At 42.5% G+C, this 18,383-nt stretch overlaps 1 protein-coding gene across 1 annotated transcript in view; it reads right to left on the bottom strand.

The window, feature by feature from the left end:
- Positions 1–740, bottom strand: part of ZC2HC1A (zinc finger C2HC-type containing 1A) — a 36,344-nt gene extending 35,604 nt beyond the window's left edge. Inside the window, exon 1 of the mRNA XM_075705070.1 lies at positions 725–740. Within this exon, the coding sequence (XP_075561185.1) occupies positions 725–740 (16 nt within the window). The remainder of the gene's footprint in view (positions 1–724) is intronic.
- Positions 741–18,383: the final 17,643 nt, after the last annotated feature.

Genomic DNA, 18,383 nt, shown 5'->3' with positions numbered 1-18,383 from the left:
GATGGTATCTTCATTAACGCAACTGTCACAGGATAAAGTTGCAAGTACTCCGTCAGCAAATAGTCTTCACCGCACTGAACGCTTCCATAGCATTATAAGTGTATCCTAACACCCACCTTAGCCATCCATTTGCAAAAAAATGATACCTGGCAAAGACGCCCGCACGACGCAGTGCCGTACCCACCCCAGGGCACCCGCTGCCTGCGGCGGATCACCGAGCAGGCTCACGGCATCCGAGCTCGGCCGCGGCAGGAAGGGGCCGGCGGGGAGCACCCACAACCCCGCAGCTCGGCTGCGAGAGCCCAGCGGCGCCGGAGACAAAGCGCAGCGAGGCCGGCCCTGCCCGCCGCGCCTGCCTGCCCGCCGCGCCTGCCTCCCCGCCCGCCCCGCGCCCGGCGGCGCCCCCCAGCCCGCCGGGCTCCGCGCAGGGGCCCGCTGCCTCCCACCTTCGTTTGCCACCCCAAAAGCACGCTGTCCCCCCGCAGCGGCACACCCCACCTCAGCCCCGTCGCCCCCCAGCACTACCGGCCGCGGAGCCGGGCGAGGCCGCCGCGCCGCCTCAGGGGGCTCCGAGAACGGGGAAGGCGGCGCCCGGGCCGCAGCTCCCGCCGCCCAAGCATGCCCGCCACAGCACAAAGGCGCGGCCCGGTTCGGTTCGGCCCGGCCCAGGCGCCCGCCGGCTGCCCCCGGCGAAGGGAGGGGACCCCCCGTCACTGTCCCTCACCTTCCAGCCCCTCCATGGCGCACCCCTACCGCCGGCCCCGCCGCTGCTGTGGCAACGCCGCCACCTCCCGGCCCACTAACAACCGCCGCTCCCATTGGCCGGGCGGCGCGGGCGGGCGGGCCCGGGCGGCCCCTGACGGCCACAGCCCCGCGGCGAGCGGGCCCCGGCGGCCCTTGACGGCCCCAGCCCCGGGGCTGGCGGGCCCGGGCGGCCCCTGACGGCCCCAGCCCCGGGGCGGGCGGCCCCTGACGGCCCCTGACGGCCACAGCCCCGGGGCGGGCGGCCCCTGACGGCCCCTGACGGCCACAGCCCCGGGGCGGGCGGGCCCGGGCGGGCCCGGGCGGCCCCAGCCCTGGGGCGGGCGGCCCCTGACGGCCCCTGACGGCCACAGCCCCGGGGCGGGCGGGTAGGCCGGCCTCCCCCGCGGGCAGTTCCCCCCGGCAGCCGTCCGCCGCGGGGAGCCCCAGCGCCCCGCCCGGGCCTCCTGCCCGGCCCAGGTGGTGCCACCCGCCCTTGGTCGGTCCTCCCAAGGGGGCAGGGCCCCAGGTCTGAGCATATTCCTGCAAAACCCAGTCTTAGCCCAGCCCTGGTACGGTCTGACACGCCGTATAGTCCATAACGTTGAGGTTACGCTACGATCAGGGTCATTTTCCTCCAAGAGCAGCGCTTGTATATGAAGAAGGCCGAATTAAAACGTGGGGAAGAACTAACCGTGCTGTTGTAAAAGCAGGAGGGTGCAGTCAGCCCCTGGGTGGACACGGGGAGCAGCGGAGGTGGTGGCAGGGGCCTGCTGCCCTCAGCGCCTACGAGCCGAAGTGAGGGGTGCTGGGGTGCGGTGCAGTGTGAGGCTGGAATGGGTGCCCCCTTCCTTGCAGAAAAACGACGGACGATCACAGGAAAAACACGAAAAATGGTTTTCAGGTTCATGTCCTGAAAATAATTGCAGGCAATGGAGTCCTCCTGCTTTTTTCCTCCTGTTATTTTCTTAACTGAAAGAGATGTTATTATGAAATTAGTATCTGAGGGTATCTCCTGCTACAGATTAACATTTGAGTAACGGATGTTTTTGGAAAATAGTACTACTAAATTGCTGTTGACTAATGAATATGAATAATGCTTGATACATATTGAAATTCTTATGCTACTTTCACAAGACGTCTCATTTTTAGCAACAAAAGCATTTCAAGATTTTTTTCTTCAAGATACTATTTTAGAATCAGTTCTTAAGATCTTTTATTTGCCTTTCTTGTGGCATTATGCCATGAGCAACTAATGAAGTTTTTCTATATAAACTACAATAAATCTTATAGAAATTACTACTGTCTCTACAGGCACATGCAGATGATTTCTCTTGTTATTCTAGCCAAGTTGGTTGATACAGATTTTCTTGTCCATAGAATCACAGTTACTGTCCCAATCTTGGTACATCTGGGAATGCATCTCAAAGAAAGCAAAACAAATACATAAAACCTAGATTATGTCAGAGATTATGATCATGTTGTCTTCTCTGCATTGCCTTAGAACAGGACAAACACATCCAGATGCCACATGCCAAACAGCCAGCATGTAAAACATGATTAATATATGATTAAAATCATCCTTTGAGACCAAAAGCTTGAATATATATGGTAATTCTAGCTGTAATTTTACTAGGTAGTTTAGAACCATACTAAAGAAACATTTCAGATTTGCCTTTGATCTATAGAGCTTATGCTTATAAAATTACAGGCCATGCCAGAAGGAACGAGTTTGCCACCATGTTGGAGAGTCCTAAACTTTGCAAATTATCCATTAAATCTTTGACGTAAAACTTAAATGAGCCGATAGCTAGCAAGCATTTGCTGTTTAACTAACCATTAGGGTAGCGTATCAGAAGTGCAATTCCTTGCATGGTATTTCTGTACTTGGACTGCAAACTCAAAAACAGAGGCCTAGGATAATTTCATCTCTCAGCAGGCAGAACCTTTATAATGAAAACATAAAGATATCTTTTATCTCGTGTTCTTAATTTAGTGAAGAGTTTCATATTAGAGGAGCATTTTGTTTAGTTTGGTTTGGTTTGTTGTTTCTCTTTGAAATTTCTGGTTACTTTCGTTAAAAACTGTAGCAGGAGATAACTTCAGCTCACCCGTTTTTAAGTGTTTACAATGTGGTACTCACATCTGAGCTACCTGTCAAGTTCCCCAATATAGCCTATAGAGATTTCTCTCTGTAGTTAATATAGTCTACAGGATTGAGGGTGCAATCCACCTGGCCAAATGTAACGCCTGTTTTAGGGTGAGAGACAAATAAATAGTCAACACCTGCATTAGAGTAGTCCAGTCTCACTCTAGATTTCTTCAGGCTAAATCCTGTACTGAAAACAGACTTAATGCTTAGTTTTGCTCTGCAAAGGTGCCATTGATTGACTTTGTCATCCCATTACTCATCGAAGAAGTGAAAGAAATAAAAGCTGGCTTATAAAATGAATGGGCAAGTGGCCATTCTGCTGCAAAGCTAAGAGGTTCTCCTGGCTCTTGCGGCTGGTGTATGAACATTCATTGTGAAACTATGCATATGGACAGCATACCTTAAAAGACTCCTGATGCTGAAAAGTAGCTGTCTTTTAATTGTGGTGTCCATGTGGGGAACAGGGGACTAGTCCTCTATTATCATAGCCACTGTGCTACATGAATGCCTTCATAAATTTACCTTAGCTCCATACTGAAAAAAAACCCCAAGCCTGTGTTATTCTGTTGTAGACCTACTACTCCAAATGCAAGTCTGTTCTGCAATGACATTCCTATAATATTTAGGATTTTTTTCCAAATTCTGTGCTAAGTGTATTAATTAATTAGTTACTAGTTTGCACCATGTATGCTTAAATATTTTCCTTATTGTTTATCTCTTTGTATTTATAGGCAATTAGCAAGCATTCTGTTTCAGTATTTGGCTTGTTAGCCTAAACAAAGTAGATCTCTTCTGAACTGTCCTCAGAAACTGTTTTCCATTTCCATAGTCATCATGGTACTCTTTATTTGCACCTATTCCATGTTAGTTCATATTTCATACATGATCAGAATATTAAACTGTCCCTCAGAGGTGATCTTACTGCATCACTTACAGTTCTTCACTTCTGCTGGGAATATTTTTACTAATGCATCTTAGGTTATGTTTGCTATGTTATGGTGTCATGGGCTTATCCATGGCCACACACTTTGAGGTCCTCCAGCATGACCTCATGCACAGCCACTGATGCTTCAGGGTATACCTGCTGCATCATGGACTTATCCACAGCCACAGATGCTTCGAGGTGTACCTTCTCCAGTGTGGACTTATCCTTGAGCCACAATCCCTTCAGAGGTATACCTGCTGCAGCACAGACATAACCAGGGCCACAGACACTTCGAGATGTACCTGCTCTGGCATGGACTTATTCACAGCCACAGACACTCCGGGGTGTCCTGCTCCCATATGGGCTTATCCAAAGGTCACAGTCCCTTTGACTCGAGTTCACACTGGAGTTCCAGCCTGTCCAGTACAGCAGCACAGAAACAGCAGCGATGCCCAGGCCATCTGCCAGCCCGGGCGCATCGCCTTTGCCATTATCACAATGTCCCCAGGCACAACAGAGTCAGATGATAAGCAGTACAGCAGTACAGCAAGCAGCAAAAGCAAAAAGCAGCCACTAACGAGGACTAGGCTCTAATATACAGTAAGGCAAGCAAGCCCCATGGCAAGCACAGAAGCCTGCCAATTAATAGCTAAACAGAAATAACAGCTATAAATTTGATCTAGCACATTCCAATCAAACCTGTCATTATCTTGAACCCTTTGAGTCCCAGGCTGGGTGCCAACAATGACTGTTGTGGTTTAACCCCAGCCAGCAACTAAGCACCACACAGCTGCTCACTCATTCCCCCCAGGTGGGATGGGGAGAGAACTGGAAGAGTAAAAGTGAGAAAACTCGAGATAAAGACAGCTTAATAGGTAAAGCAAAAGCCGTGCACGCGAGCAAAGCAAAACAAGGAATTAATTCACTCCTTCCCATCGGCAGGCAGGTGTTCAGCCATCTCCAGGAAAGCAGGACTCCGTCACGCATAACGGTTCCTTGGGAAGACCAACGCCATCACTCCAAACATCCCCCCCTTCCTTCTTCTTCCCCCAGCTTTATATGCTGAGCATGATGTCATATGGTATGGGACATCCCTTTGGTCAGTTTGGGTCAGCTGTCCCAGCTGTGTCCCCTCCCAACTTCTTGTGCACCCTCAGCCTACTCCCTGGTGGGGTGGGGTGAGAAGCAGGAAAGGCCTTGACTCTGTGTAAGCACTTCTCAGCAACAACGAAAACCTCCCTGTGTTATCATCACAAATCCAAAACATAGCCCCATACTAGCTTCTGTGAAGAAAATTAACTCTATCCCGGCCAAAACCAGCACATATGGTAAGCTTGTAGGCAGCAGTATATATTTAGCTCCTTTTCCCTATCAGTTGTTTTGCAGAGGCAGCAATGATGATAGGAATTTTTGCTTCTAAGGAGTAATACAGTCTGAACACCTTCTGTTCACAATCCTCAGTATCTCTGAGAAGGACCATGAAAATATGGCCCTAAATGCAAAAGTCACATCTTCCTTGCTCACATTTGTTTTCAAGAATTCAAATACAAACACTAACATAGGCATGACTACCCATGACCAAATTCCAGAAGGAATTCCAAAGAAGAGAGGTAAAAGGTAACCTGCGGTACCTTGAACTCAGACATTAAGCAGGAGTATAGAGAAGCCACCTAAGATTCAGACACAGTTTCCAAAAAGACTCAGGCCTCTTTCTGCTGGCCAGTAAAGAGATGGTTTTTCAGTTTTAGTTGGTAAAAAAGAGGAGTCTGCCCACAGGGATAAGTTGTGAGTGTTAAGTTATGAGTTTTTGATAAATTAAAGAGACCCATTTTCCCTATGGTTTGTGGGCATAGATAAAAGTTACAGCTTAGTCTGGATCTTTGGTTGCATAAGTCAGCATTTTCAAAAGTGCCTAGAGACGTGGAATCATGGTCTAAGGTTTGAAAGGGTCCTGAATTTCAAAACGCGGGGAAGCAGTGATACCAAATCTTTCTGCCAGAATCCATCAAGGCCTCTTGCAGAAGAACTGGAGGACTGTACTCACAGGTCCCAGGTTTATTACTGATACGTAAGGTTGTCTCTTTCCCTGGGCGTGATGCTCATGACTGGCAGAGCATGACTGGTCACACAATGAACTCAAGCCATCTCCTATGGGTAAGCCCTGTTTGTCATGCAGCTCCTCATGTGACAGAGATACCTGGATTTGCATCATCTGAAGGACACATATTGATCACAGGATATATTTAGTAAAGTGCAATGGGGAGAAGATTCTGGCATTTAGAAATATTAATATAGCCAATAGTCACCTCAGGTAAGGAGGGCTGCTGTGGGAAATGGACTATGAGTCTTATAAACAGGTCAGACAGGCCAATAGGAGCTGTGGAATAAATATGACTTACTGGATACGTCAATATAGAAAAACCCCTAAACTGAAGCACTCCAAATCATTAGTCACTTTAGAAAGTGACTCTGGGATCCAGAGTTTGACAATACATTGCCCTGCATCTTTACAAAGCTGTGCAAATCCTTCATTTGGGGCAGAAGTGTCATAAAAGGACTAAGTCCTGGGAAGATGATCAGAATTTCATTAACATTTCAAATGCTTTTCTTCACCATTTCAATCCCTGTCACGATGACTAAAATCTTTATAGAAAATCAAAACCTGTTCACTATCTTTCACATTAATAATGAACATTGGATAAAGAAGGATTTCCCAAAGTGGCATTTTAATTAATACGCTTTGCACTGTAACTACCTTCTGGGAATTCAGATATGCTTGCGCAGGGGGACTTTAAAATTTAAATATTCCTAATAAGCTTTTTCTTACAATTAACACTAATTGAGGACTACAGACAAGAATGATTACTCTCCTACTAAAATAATTCCTCAATTGAATTACTACAAGAGTGCCTTTTGTTCTTTTGTGGGTTATAGTCCCGATTTATATTCAGGATTGGAGTATTGTGATTTTGCTATCAATCTTTTTAGCAACCCAGTTTTTTTAGTACACTTTTATAGTTTTGTTTGCTGTGGGACTCCCAAATCAGACAGAACAAGACCAGAGGCCACAATGAAAATTGGTGAGCAGTGCTGGAGTGAACAGTTTTTGTTCTCTTCAAATTTGAATCACTCAATTTATAAAGCTGAGTCTCAGCTGGAAGTATTAGAGCAAATGTGATGTAATAATGCCCAAAACAAAGATAAAAGAATAGTTTAAATTCTAGGATGCCATGCTGTTAGATATATTTTCTCAAGCCAAGTAGCGAGTAATAGGAGGAGGCCAGGGACTGTGACTTTATCCAAGGCTGTAATTCTTCTGTTGGGTAGCAAACAAGAAAAGAAAGACTATTTTTTCCATCGGACACTCTACTGCTGGAGTAATGCCATACCTTCTTGATCAGCAAACCATCATTGCCACAAAACCTGATTGTCCTTCTCTGATGGCCATGGTTTCTCACCTCTTCACTCTGACATCCTTCTCCTCCTTGTTGTGCTGGCCCAGATGTTCATGTGCTCAGGTGGTTTGGGGACTTACCCAGCTCCAACATGCCCCTGTCTGATCTATGCATCTTTCTGACTATGTAAACAGCTGTGCCAGCACAGCGAAGAATGTGTGCATCAAAATCAGAATGGGTAGCCAGAGTCTTTGCGGAAGACAGAATGGATGCTTCCATTGGTAGATTGTATTGGTTTAAAGAGCAGGTAGAATTGAGAGTCACTTCAGCTCAGCCTGTTGGACACAATGACAAAATATGGAAATATGGAGGTTTTTCTCCAGCAATAAGCCTGAAGATTTGCAAAAAGACTGCAAGTTTCTAATCCCCCATCTCTGATGTTAAATATCCTTCCTGATCTCTGATTTTGTTGTTTGTTTGTTTGGGTTTTTTAATATCCCCATGCCCATTAAAATGCCTTGTCTTTTTCTGATCCAGAGCCACAAAACCCCAGCACTTAAAGTACAGCCCTGTGTGTAGGATTGAGTTGTGCTGTCTCTAAGGTGCTATATGAAACCCTAATGGGCCCATTATACAAGTCTCATAGGGGCGAATTTTTTTTTATTATTTAAATGAGCTCAAATCCTTTCATGGCTTTGTAGCAGCCATTTCAAATATAGAAGGAGCAAAATGAGGAAAGCAGTCATTCCTGTTTGTTGCTTTTCAGCTTGGCTGAAATATGAACTGTTGCATGTTACCCTTTGTTCTGCCTTGTGTTTTTGAGAAATCCTGACATTTTGCTCCCCTAGACAGATGAATATTTAGAGACTGGACCAAAATAGCAGCTGTGGAAAATGCTAAACTGTTAGAACAGTAGGAACTTCTGCAGAAGTCGGTTTTCCCAAATTGTGCTTCTGCCAGACATGTTCTCCCATCAGCCTTTTTCCACTCCTCAAAGCACCCCATACTGCCCAGAACAGAGGGGAGAAACCAGAGCTCCAGAAGAAAGCGAGACCAAATCCTTCTTGTTCAGGGTATGGTGTCAATCTCCTCTAGTTAGGATATCAGCTTTCTTCTGCAAACTAGGGTATGCTTGTGGTATCTGTAAAGCCAGTACTGAGAAGCTGAAGTTTCAGGATTGACGAAACAAGTGGATTATTAAGTTCTTTGTTTACATATTCCTTCCATTTTACATATTTGCTTACATTTTCTCTTTTAAAAGAGGATTGCCTATGTATCACCCCCTCACTGCCCCAGCTGCACCTTTCTATCTGAAGAGGCTTTATTTACTTTGCAAGACCAATTTGGTAATTCCAAATTTATACATTGAGCATGAAATTCTGGTCTTTTATGACTCTGCATTTTTATGCTGAACTTTCAAATTACACAATAGTTTTTCTATGTAATCTGCTTCCAAGTCCTGATTAGAGACATAAAGTTTCACATCATGTAGTACATCTGCTGCTTTCTTATTTCCATATATTGGCATTTGCAACCTATATAACAGTCTTCAAAGGTTGGGGTGTTAGTTTTCACAGTTCTACTAGGAGGGTAGTTCTTAAAAATGGGTGGGAAAATCAGAGTACAGAATATGTAAGCCAAACAGATTGACTTTTAGTAAATCCCCTGCACTGTTTGTGTTTCATTTCCAACACATTTCCACTCTTCAGCTTGTTGGTTTAGGATGTGATCTTGTTTTCTAAGTCATGGCACAAAACAGAGCTGAGAGATTACTGAGAAACAAAGCAATGCTCTAAAGCTGATTTTGCAAAACCATTTTATATGAGGGAGTTTCAAACAGCACTTCATGTGTTTCTCTTCCCTAAGTGCTTGCTTTGAAGATTGACTTTGCTGCGTAGGCATGTAAAAATTGGTTGCGTCTATGTATTGTGCAAACAAATTGACCACACAGCTAGTGAAATATTCTACTCTTCTGGAATTCTCAAAATGCCTTGCATGGCAATTAAACTTAAAATTAAAATTATACATATGCACCATGGTCCTGTGGATGGGATGAGGTGGTTTCACCCTATTAGGATATTTTTTCTTTAATTGAGAAATTAAAATAGCATTACAATTTAATCTATATTTATAACAACTTGTAATTTTATAGTGTTTTTTTCACTATGCAGAGGAAAATGCTATATTAAATTGTAGTAAGAGTAGAATTTATTGACTGAACTCAGATTTTGTTTCAGAATAAAATATTTTGACATATTGGTTTCCTTTTTTATTACTTTATTACTAAGTTTTATTACTTAAGATACTCAGCTTCTTGCCATTTCTGCCCCAGAGTGTGATCTTCTGATTCTTCTATTCTTAGACAAAAACCTAGACAGATTATGCAGTGCGTATCATCCCTTATCACCTTGTGATATGACTAAATTTGCACATTTGCAGTTCTTCTCTTTGGGAATATGTAGTGATGGATATGGTGGTAAAAATCCTTCTTAAAACAAAGCATTTTTACATAGTACAGTGCATATTTTACATAGCAAAGAAAGAAAATATTAAAATTTCATCTAGCTTTAGGTGAACATTTAGTTTCATCTAATCCAAGTGCCATTAAATTGGATATGCTTTCCATAAATTACACAAAAAGAGCTCAATCAATGACTTCTCTAGGACTGTTCTAGTTGTAGCTGATGTCCCAGTGATTGTCCCTTAGTATTTTTCCTTCCAAAGCCACAACCTCACTCGATATGTGTCTTTGCCCTTTCTCCCTCTATCTCCTCTTACCAGTAGCAATGCACAGCCATGGTGAGAATTCCCTCTGTCTCATAATGATTTGTGATTTTTTTTTCCAAGTGCCAGATAGCCGCATGCCCCATGTGGTTTTCCAGTATTAAGAAATATCAGTGATTACATCTACTTATGGTGTGGGGTCAAAATTGGCTCTTCAGCCTCTCTAACACCCAACTCAACAGGGTATTGCAATAAATGGCTTCTTAGGTATAGATCAGTATACTGAACATTATCAACAAACTGAAAGTTATTATGGTAAAAATCGTGGCTCTCTGAGCAACTCTGAGATGGCTTTCTCTATATAAGTTGGCTTTGCTATGTAGTTAGATGTTGGGATAAAAAATTAATTTCACCATATGATACAACTCCACTGAGACTTCCAGATTCATGTGAATACTTACGGAAGAGTCTTGACACATTTGTAAAGCATTATTCATGGTGATGAACAGTTGCTCATGAGTGAGTTTAATAATTACTGTAAGTTCCAATATAAAGAACTCATACAATGTTGCATTTAATTTTTTAATTTAGATTTACCATCTGGCATGTTTCCACATCTTTATAAAAAGTCACCAAATATACATGGGCTCCAACAAGAAACACAGAAATATTAGTCAATGCTTTCACTTTGAGCAACTGGTCCATCATACTCATGGCATCATACTGAACTAATTCAACAGCTAGGCTGTGGCATACTTCTATTTTTAGTCACAGAAGTCAGAAATAGAGGGGACATATGCTAGCTTAGAATAATTCTCATAATAGATCCTTAAATACTTTGTGTTATTTGATCAAACTGTAAAATTTAGAAGTGCAAAGGTATTTGATTATTTGATTCACTGGAGAGTGTTTGATTAGACATAGCTTAATGGTTCAATCTCTTCTTTGGTTAACTGTAAAATTTCATATTGATTTAAAAGATTTACGTACATTGGTCTCAAAACTGAAAATGAGTGAAGGTTTCTGTTTTTATCCAATAGTATGAGACACACTTTGAACTCAGAGCTGGAATTAAGCTGATCTTTGCTCTAAGATACTCAGTTTAAAAAAAAACTATTTGGATATATAAGCTATTACTTACAAAAATAATGGCCAGCAACTAAGGAAATCTTTTGATCTCAAACTGTTACCGATGCTGGCAGTGTAAGACATGGAAAGGGGAAGTGAAATTACGCAAAAAATCACAAAGCAGAATGAAGAGTTGAAATTGTGTCCCCTGACTCTTACTCACAATCACGTAAATACGAAATACTTGCAAAATAAAAAATAAAATATGTGAGTTTGGCTTTCATTTAATACTGGGTACCAAAGGAGATTTTGAGAAGACAGTATTCCACATTGATTACGACACTCTATGATTGCAGAATGGTGGGGTTTTTTTGTTTGTTTGTTTTCCTTATACCACTTTCATGTTATTCTTGAGGAGTTTGTTGATTTTAAATGGGATTCAATTTTATTTTCTCAACAGATAATACGTAAAATAAGGTTAAGATAAAATGAGCAGGGCAAAATTCCTCAAATAAATATTTTTTTATTTTGTGTGTGTGTACATCCACATCTCTTATGCGCCTCTTCTTAGTCTTTAACCCATGAACATGTTTTAAGTGCTTTGTTTAGTAGATTTTTATGTCCATTTGGGAAGGCCATTTAAATCTTAAATGTATCACATGATGCCAAGTATTGTCAATTAAAATGCAAAGGAGTTACTCAGAGGTCAACCGTAGGCAGTAATGAGAGAAAAAAATGCGTGTTTTGCTGGCAGGCACTGCTGGTTTTCTCCCTCCTTATTGGTTCCTTCCTTTGATTTTTCTTTAAATACTTTTGGAGAACTGATTCTTTGAAAGGTCTGGTTAAAACTGAAAAGGAGAAACAAGCTAAAACTGAGCTTCAAGCCCAAAATTGCATTTTTGAATATGATTTTTATGTGCATCTAACTGCCACTAAGCCAGCACAGATCTTTTACAGCTCTAGGATACTGACTTGTTACAGCTCCTGAAAAGTTCACAATGCAATATTCTCTTTCCTGCTGCTCCAGCTGCTGCCCTCTGATTCTAGGGACCACTTCATCCATTTTCCACCAGAATGAAATTCTGGCTTTTTGTGGACCTATATGCATTAGCAATAGAACAGAAGGACATTGCTTAGCAGTCTTGCAACTGGGGGTTCAGGTAGAAACCCCACTGAATTCTGTTACTCCTTTGAATATCTTAAAATCAGTCTCTTGTGTTGGCTTGACTTTCTCTGAATCTTTCAGATTGAGCTATTTTCTATGTTGTCTGTCCAAATTTTCAAGCTTTTGTCTCCAAAGCTTTGCTTACAAGAATAATTCCTCCTGCCACCTCAGTTTCTGTTCCTGATTATCGCTTCCCTCTGGTTATTATTCTCCTCACTAATTTCTGTACTGTAAGCAGAACCAAATGAGGCCAGCTCCTCATCTGCATCTCTGATCTGGCTTGGATGACTATGTCTATATTATCCCTTGTACACAGTTTATACACCATAAACAAAATTTGGGAGAGCAGTCAGTAGAGACTTGACTACTTGTACCTACTTTTTCCTGTGAACTAACTTAAGCTAAAGCTGCATACAGATGTGATTTGACCTTGTAAAAGGAGATTCTTGGGCATCTCAGAGTACCCCAGGTTCTTATGTCTGTCCAGTGTCAGACATAAAATCACCATATGCAGTTGGGATAGATGGAGGCTGTTCACACAGGCTTTGGGAGCTAGGGCTATTTGCACTTCAGGTAAATATGTGACTAAATGCAGCATATGCAGACAAATGCAGTGATTTGCTTAGGGCATCATAGCTGAGTCACTGTAAAGCAAGCCCCATTTGTGTCTTACAAGTCAGCACTCTGCGTACCTGCTGAATTTAGCCTTTAGCCCATATTTAAACATAGACATACCCTCCCTAGTGACCAGACCTACAACATCAAGTGACCTCAAGGCTTGGTGCATTTGCCCTTGCGGCAAAGGCAGTGAATGATGTCCTGGGCTGCATTAGACAAAGCATTGCCAGCAGGTCAAGGGAGGTGATCCTGCTGCTTTACTCAGCACTGGTGAGGCCACACCTGGAGTGCTGGGTCCAGTTCTGGACTCCCCAGTACAAGAGAGACATGGACATACTGGACTTACTGGGACATGAAGGGACTGGAGCACCTCTCCTATGAGGAAAGGCTGAGAGAGCTGGGACTGTTCAGCCTGGAGGAGGCTCAGGGGAATCTCATCAATGTGTAGAAATACCTGAAGGAAGGAGGCAAAAAGGATGGAGTGAGGCTCTTTTCGGTGGTGCCCAGTGACAGGACCAGAGGCAATGAGCACACACTGAAACACAGGAGGTTCCCTCTGAACATCCAGAAACAGTTTTTCACTGTGAGGGTGACCGAGCACTGGCACAGGTTGCCCAGGGATGTTGTGGAGTCTCCATCCTTGGAGATACTCAAAAGCTGCCTGGACATGGTCCTGGGCAACTGGCTCCAGGTGTCCCTGCTTGAGCAGGGGGTTTGGACCTGATGACCCCCAGAGGCTCCTTCCTGCCTCAACCATTCTGTGATTCTGTAATTCATCCCAAACATACAAGTTCAGCACAGTTTCTGGCAGAGTCTGAACATCCCCTTGCACTAGTATTCCCATGTTAGAACTACAATGTATTATGGACGAGTAGATTTCTCTTAGGTCTTTCAGTTTCCCTACATTCAGACCCCAAACTTTTTGGACCTTGGACCTTGGATTTGAACTGCCGCTTTAGCTCTTCCCAGTTCTGTGCTTCCCTGTTAAGTCCTCCATAGAAATCTCAAATGTCATTTCCATCAGCTGATGTGTTTAATCATCCATTATCTTAATCAGTCATCTTTTGTGTATTTTATCCTATAGTTGTGTGTATGCCAGTTCAGTTAATATGCTTGATGCATAAACATCTGGTAATTGCTAACAAAATGGTTATTATTTTTGCCATAAACAGAAACAAAAATTAGAAGCAAATACTGCCACTGACATTCTTTGAGGTAATTGGGTTTTTTCTTGCTAATGATGTACAATTACTGTGTAGCTATTTTTGTATATAGAAGATTTCTCAGTTCTAGTAGAAGGGCTGAGGTCCCTGTTTCATATCTATGGATGTATGGATCAACATACAGTATTCTACTTCATACAGTAATTTACAGGAGCTTTGCATTGTTCCTACATTCACTGTGAATTCAGACACCTGTACTTACTATCAAAGTAGCATATGCATACCCTGCAAGGCAAATTATCCCCTTTTTTGTTTGTGTCGTTGTTTAACTCCAGTCAGCGACTAAGCACCACACCAGCCACTCGCTCACCCTCCCCACCCGGTGGGATGGGGGAGAGAATCAGGAAAAAAAAAAAGTAAAACACATGGATTGAGATAAAGGCAGTTTAATAGGACAGCAGAAGAAGAGAAAATAATAATAATAATAATAATAATAATAATAATAATAATAATAATAATAACAACAACAACAACGACGACGACGATAAAGGAATATACAAAACAAGTGATGCACAACGGAATTGCTCACCAGCCACTGACCAATGCCCAGCCAGTTCCCGAGCAGCAATTGCTGCCCCCCTGGCCAACTCCCCCCCAGTTTATATGCTGAGCATGACATCATAGAATCATAGAATGCTTTGGGTTGGAAGGGAGCTTTAGAGGTCATCTAGCCCAACCCCCCTGCAGTGAGCAGGGACAGCTTTAACCAGATCAGGTTGCTCAGAGCCCCAGCCAACCTGGCCTTGAATGTTGCCAGGGATGGGGCCTCCACTACCTCTCTGGGCAACCTGTTCCAGGCTTCACCACCCTCATTGTAAAAAATTTCTTCCTTATGTCTAGTCTAAATCGGTTCTTCTTTAGTTTAAATCCATTATTCCTTGTCCTGTCACAACAGGCCTTGCTAAAAAGGTTGTCCCCATCCATCCTATAGACCCCTTTAAGTACTGGAAGGCTGCAATAAGGTCTCCTCGCAGCCTTCTCTTCTCCAGGCTGAACAACCCCAACTCCCTCAGCCTTTCTTCATAGAAGAGGTGTTCCAGCCCTCGGATCATTTTTGTGGCCCTCCTCTGGACCCACTCAACAGTTCCATGTCCTTCTTGTGCTAAGGGCTCCAGAGCTGGACGCAGTACTCCAGGTGAGGTCTCACCAGAGCAGAGTAGAGGAGCAGATATGGTATGGAATAGCCCTTTTTGTCAGTTTGGATCAACTATCTTGGCTGTGCCCCCTCCCAGCTTCTTGTGTACCTGGCAGAGCACAGGAAGCTGAAAAGTCCTTGACTAGCATAAGCAGTACTTAGCAACAACTGAAACATGAGTGTGTTATCAACATTATTCTCATACTAAATCCAAACCACAGCACTATGCCACCTACTAGGAAGAAAATTAACTCTATCCCAGCTGAAACCAGGACAGTTTGCTTAAGAGAACATATTTCTTTCCAGGTCCCATCACAAGGTTGATGCTCTAAAACTCTAGCTGCTCCCAGTTTGAGGAAACACCATTTTAATAGAAAACATTGTTTAGTTATGAAACATCCACATTACTCCTACAGATCATTAAAACACTGTGAAAACAGCAAAGAGGCTGAATTTGTATGCTGCTGTGGTACAGATGACTGATGTCCTTATCCTGCTATCAGTAATTCTTTGGGGAGGGATACTGACAGAAACAAGGCTTTCTACAGGTGTAGAAAGTGCAAGAGGATCTGATTGTAGGACTCGGCAAGGAAACTATTTTGGCTTCATTTTCAGAAACACAGATTCTGTCTTTTCCAGTACTCATTTTTAGCTACAGTTCTTTTAAATGACCAGTAGAATGGAATGCGCTTTTGTGAATGGAAGCACTTCCCGGTTCAGCTGGATGCTAAATAATAAAGACTGAAAAGTACTGTCCAACCATGAAGCAACAGTAGGCAACTCAGTATTGGCATGCACTGTCATTGACTCTCAGAACAATAAAACAAGCTTATTCTGCCTTTTTCTTACAGCAACTCCATAATTTCAGGAATATTAACAATAAGAGGCTGTAGATTTTTCTCCATGCTTGAGAGTAGGTGAGAAATATCAGTTTTATATGTTTTGATCATTCTGTTTATTGCTATTCATCTATCTGCTACAAGGCAGAAAAACAGACTGAGAAACCTTTCTTTTCATAAAGTTAGCTCTTTTTTTTAATAGCATTATGCTAGCTCTGTACAAAAGAACCAAATATGTTTATATACATGTTGTGACTAATACAGAAATGCTGTTCAGTTTAGTAAATATATTTGTTAGAGTTTTTTTTAATTTCACTTTCTAAAGAGATGAATGGGAATATTGATCTATTATTTGGCTCTGCCATTCATTTTGCAAGATGTGATTTTTTTTTTCTGTACTTATTAATAACTGAAAGAGTGGTATTTTTTTTTTTTAAAGGTGTTGACCTCAGTGCCTGGCTTTCTGGCTAAAGGAGGTTACACCCACATAACTGGTGTAGAAAAAATGTGATCTTTTGTTATTAGTACATCCTAAAGCTTTTTTTATCCTTTCATGCGTTCAGTATGTGCTTCAAAACTTTCATCTTAAGGTCTGACCTCACATTCTTATGGTTTCTTACATTATTCTTATTATAATTACTATGCAAGCTTCTCCTTCATTTCAAAGAGGATTTTGCCTGAAGGAGTTGTACAAAAATGCCCCTATGCTTTATTCAAAGATTAATTCCTAAAATTGTGATGGTTCAGCTCAGTTAGGAAACTTATAAGTAGGAGTAGACAGTGAAACACAGTGATGTGGTCAAATGCCATTTTGAAAACAGTAATGCTGTTTACCTAACAACCCCCCTAAAATTCTAGGTAGGCCCTGATACAGTACTCCTTTTCCTTCTTATGCAAGCTATTATAATATGATATCAAACAACAAAGGCATTCACTCTAGAGGTTTTTAGTAATGCATGAAGGGATTGCTACGTAGTCTTCTGTTTCTACATTGTTTAATTAACCAGTAAGACTTAATTACTTACTAAAGTTTATCATTATCCAAATCTCACTAAGCGGTGCTGAAAAGCATATATCACCAATTGCAATTATCCTAACTGTAATAGTTTATTATAGCTTTTTCATTAGTCAGTCCTTCCAAATTTGTTAGGTCAGGATGTGTGAGGAGAACAGTTCTCTCTCTGTGGTAGCTCTTCCAAAAGAAACTTTACAAAAGTGATAACAGTAAAGCCTGTGCTGCCACACTGATGGTGGAGTCCTCTGGTGTCTGAGAGCCTCTGCCCTGAGAGGACATTCTCCCTGACCAGCAGTGGTACCTCTCCTGTCTACTCATGTCCCCAGAAGTGTAAGTCATGCTTGTTTTGGGTACAGAGCACTGGCTTACAGAAGCAGCTTTTTAAGTGTTCTTTCCTTAGTGCAATACAGTCAAGCAAAATGCTTGAAAACCTTGAAAATAAATGTTTTTCTTAAAAAAAGAGGAAAAAGAAGAGACTGTCATGATTGTGATTGCCTTAATAGGTATCCGCCTACTATGTGACTATATAAAAGATGACTACAAATGGCTTTCTGAAACTCTTTTAAGAAAGTACCTCACCCATAACTCAGCCTTGCAGGACTGAAAACATAAAATGGGACAAGGTGCAGTGTAAAAGAGGGAAAATTTCTCTATGATTATTCAGGAGAACAAAATTCTGACTTGACTGTACAGTTCTTGGAAGATGCTTCAGTCTGGGTGTCTGGCTGCTTCATGCCTACCAAGGTGCTGCAACAGAAAGCCGAAAGCCTGTGTGCTGTTGGAGAGGTCCAGTCCCAGCTGGAGCAGAAAGGTAACGCATTCTGTGACCAGCAGGACTGGAGATAAAGCTCAGCATTTCTAGAACTGGAGGTGCTAATGACACAGTTCAAAAAGAAGAACCAGGCTGGGAAAGTCTGAGGAAAGGTATTCACAGAAGTGGTGAATAAGACATGTCCTGGCAGAAGAAATCTAACTGTCCTACCCTACTCTTAAAACTACTGCTGTAAACCAGAAATTGAACAAGAAGCGTGTGTGCATCAGGTTTTCACAAACTCTGTGCACACTGTCTGGCTGTCTACTGTGTTCTCTGGCCTTGTAAATGTTTTAATTTCCAAATGTCCTCTGTCATCTCTCTGAAAGCATTCAAACCATGAAGAATTCCTCCAACAGATCTCACACGTATTACTATAATTATGTTTAATTGGGCAGTGTATGGTGATGACAAAGTTACCTTCCTTTTTACATACTTTGAGTGAAGAAAAAATATTCCACAATGTATCAGACATGATATCTTAGAAAGGATCTCGTCTGTCAGGTCTAGCAAGCATGGGATGAACACTCCTAGAATCCAGCACTGAACGTCTAAATTAGAAGACCCAGGCT

The sequence above is a fragment of the Pelecanus crispus genome, chromosome 2, assembly GCF_030463565.1.
Source record: "Pelecanus crispus isolate bPelCri1 chromosome 2, bPelCri1.pri, whole genome shotgun sequence".
Taxonomy (NCBI): Eukaryota; Metazoa; Chordata; class Aves; order Pelecaniformes; family Pelecanidae; genus Pelecanus; species Pelecanus crispus.
The sequence above is the reverse complement of the archived record's forward strand: the minus strand, read 5'-3'. Positions and strand labels throughout refer to the sequence as shown.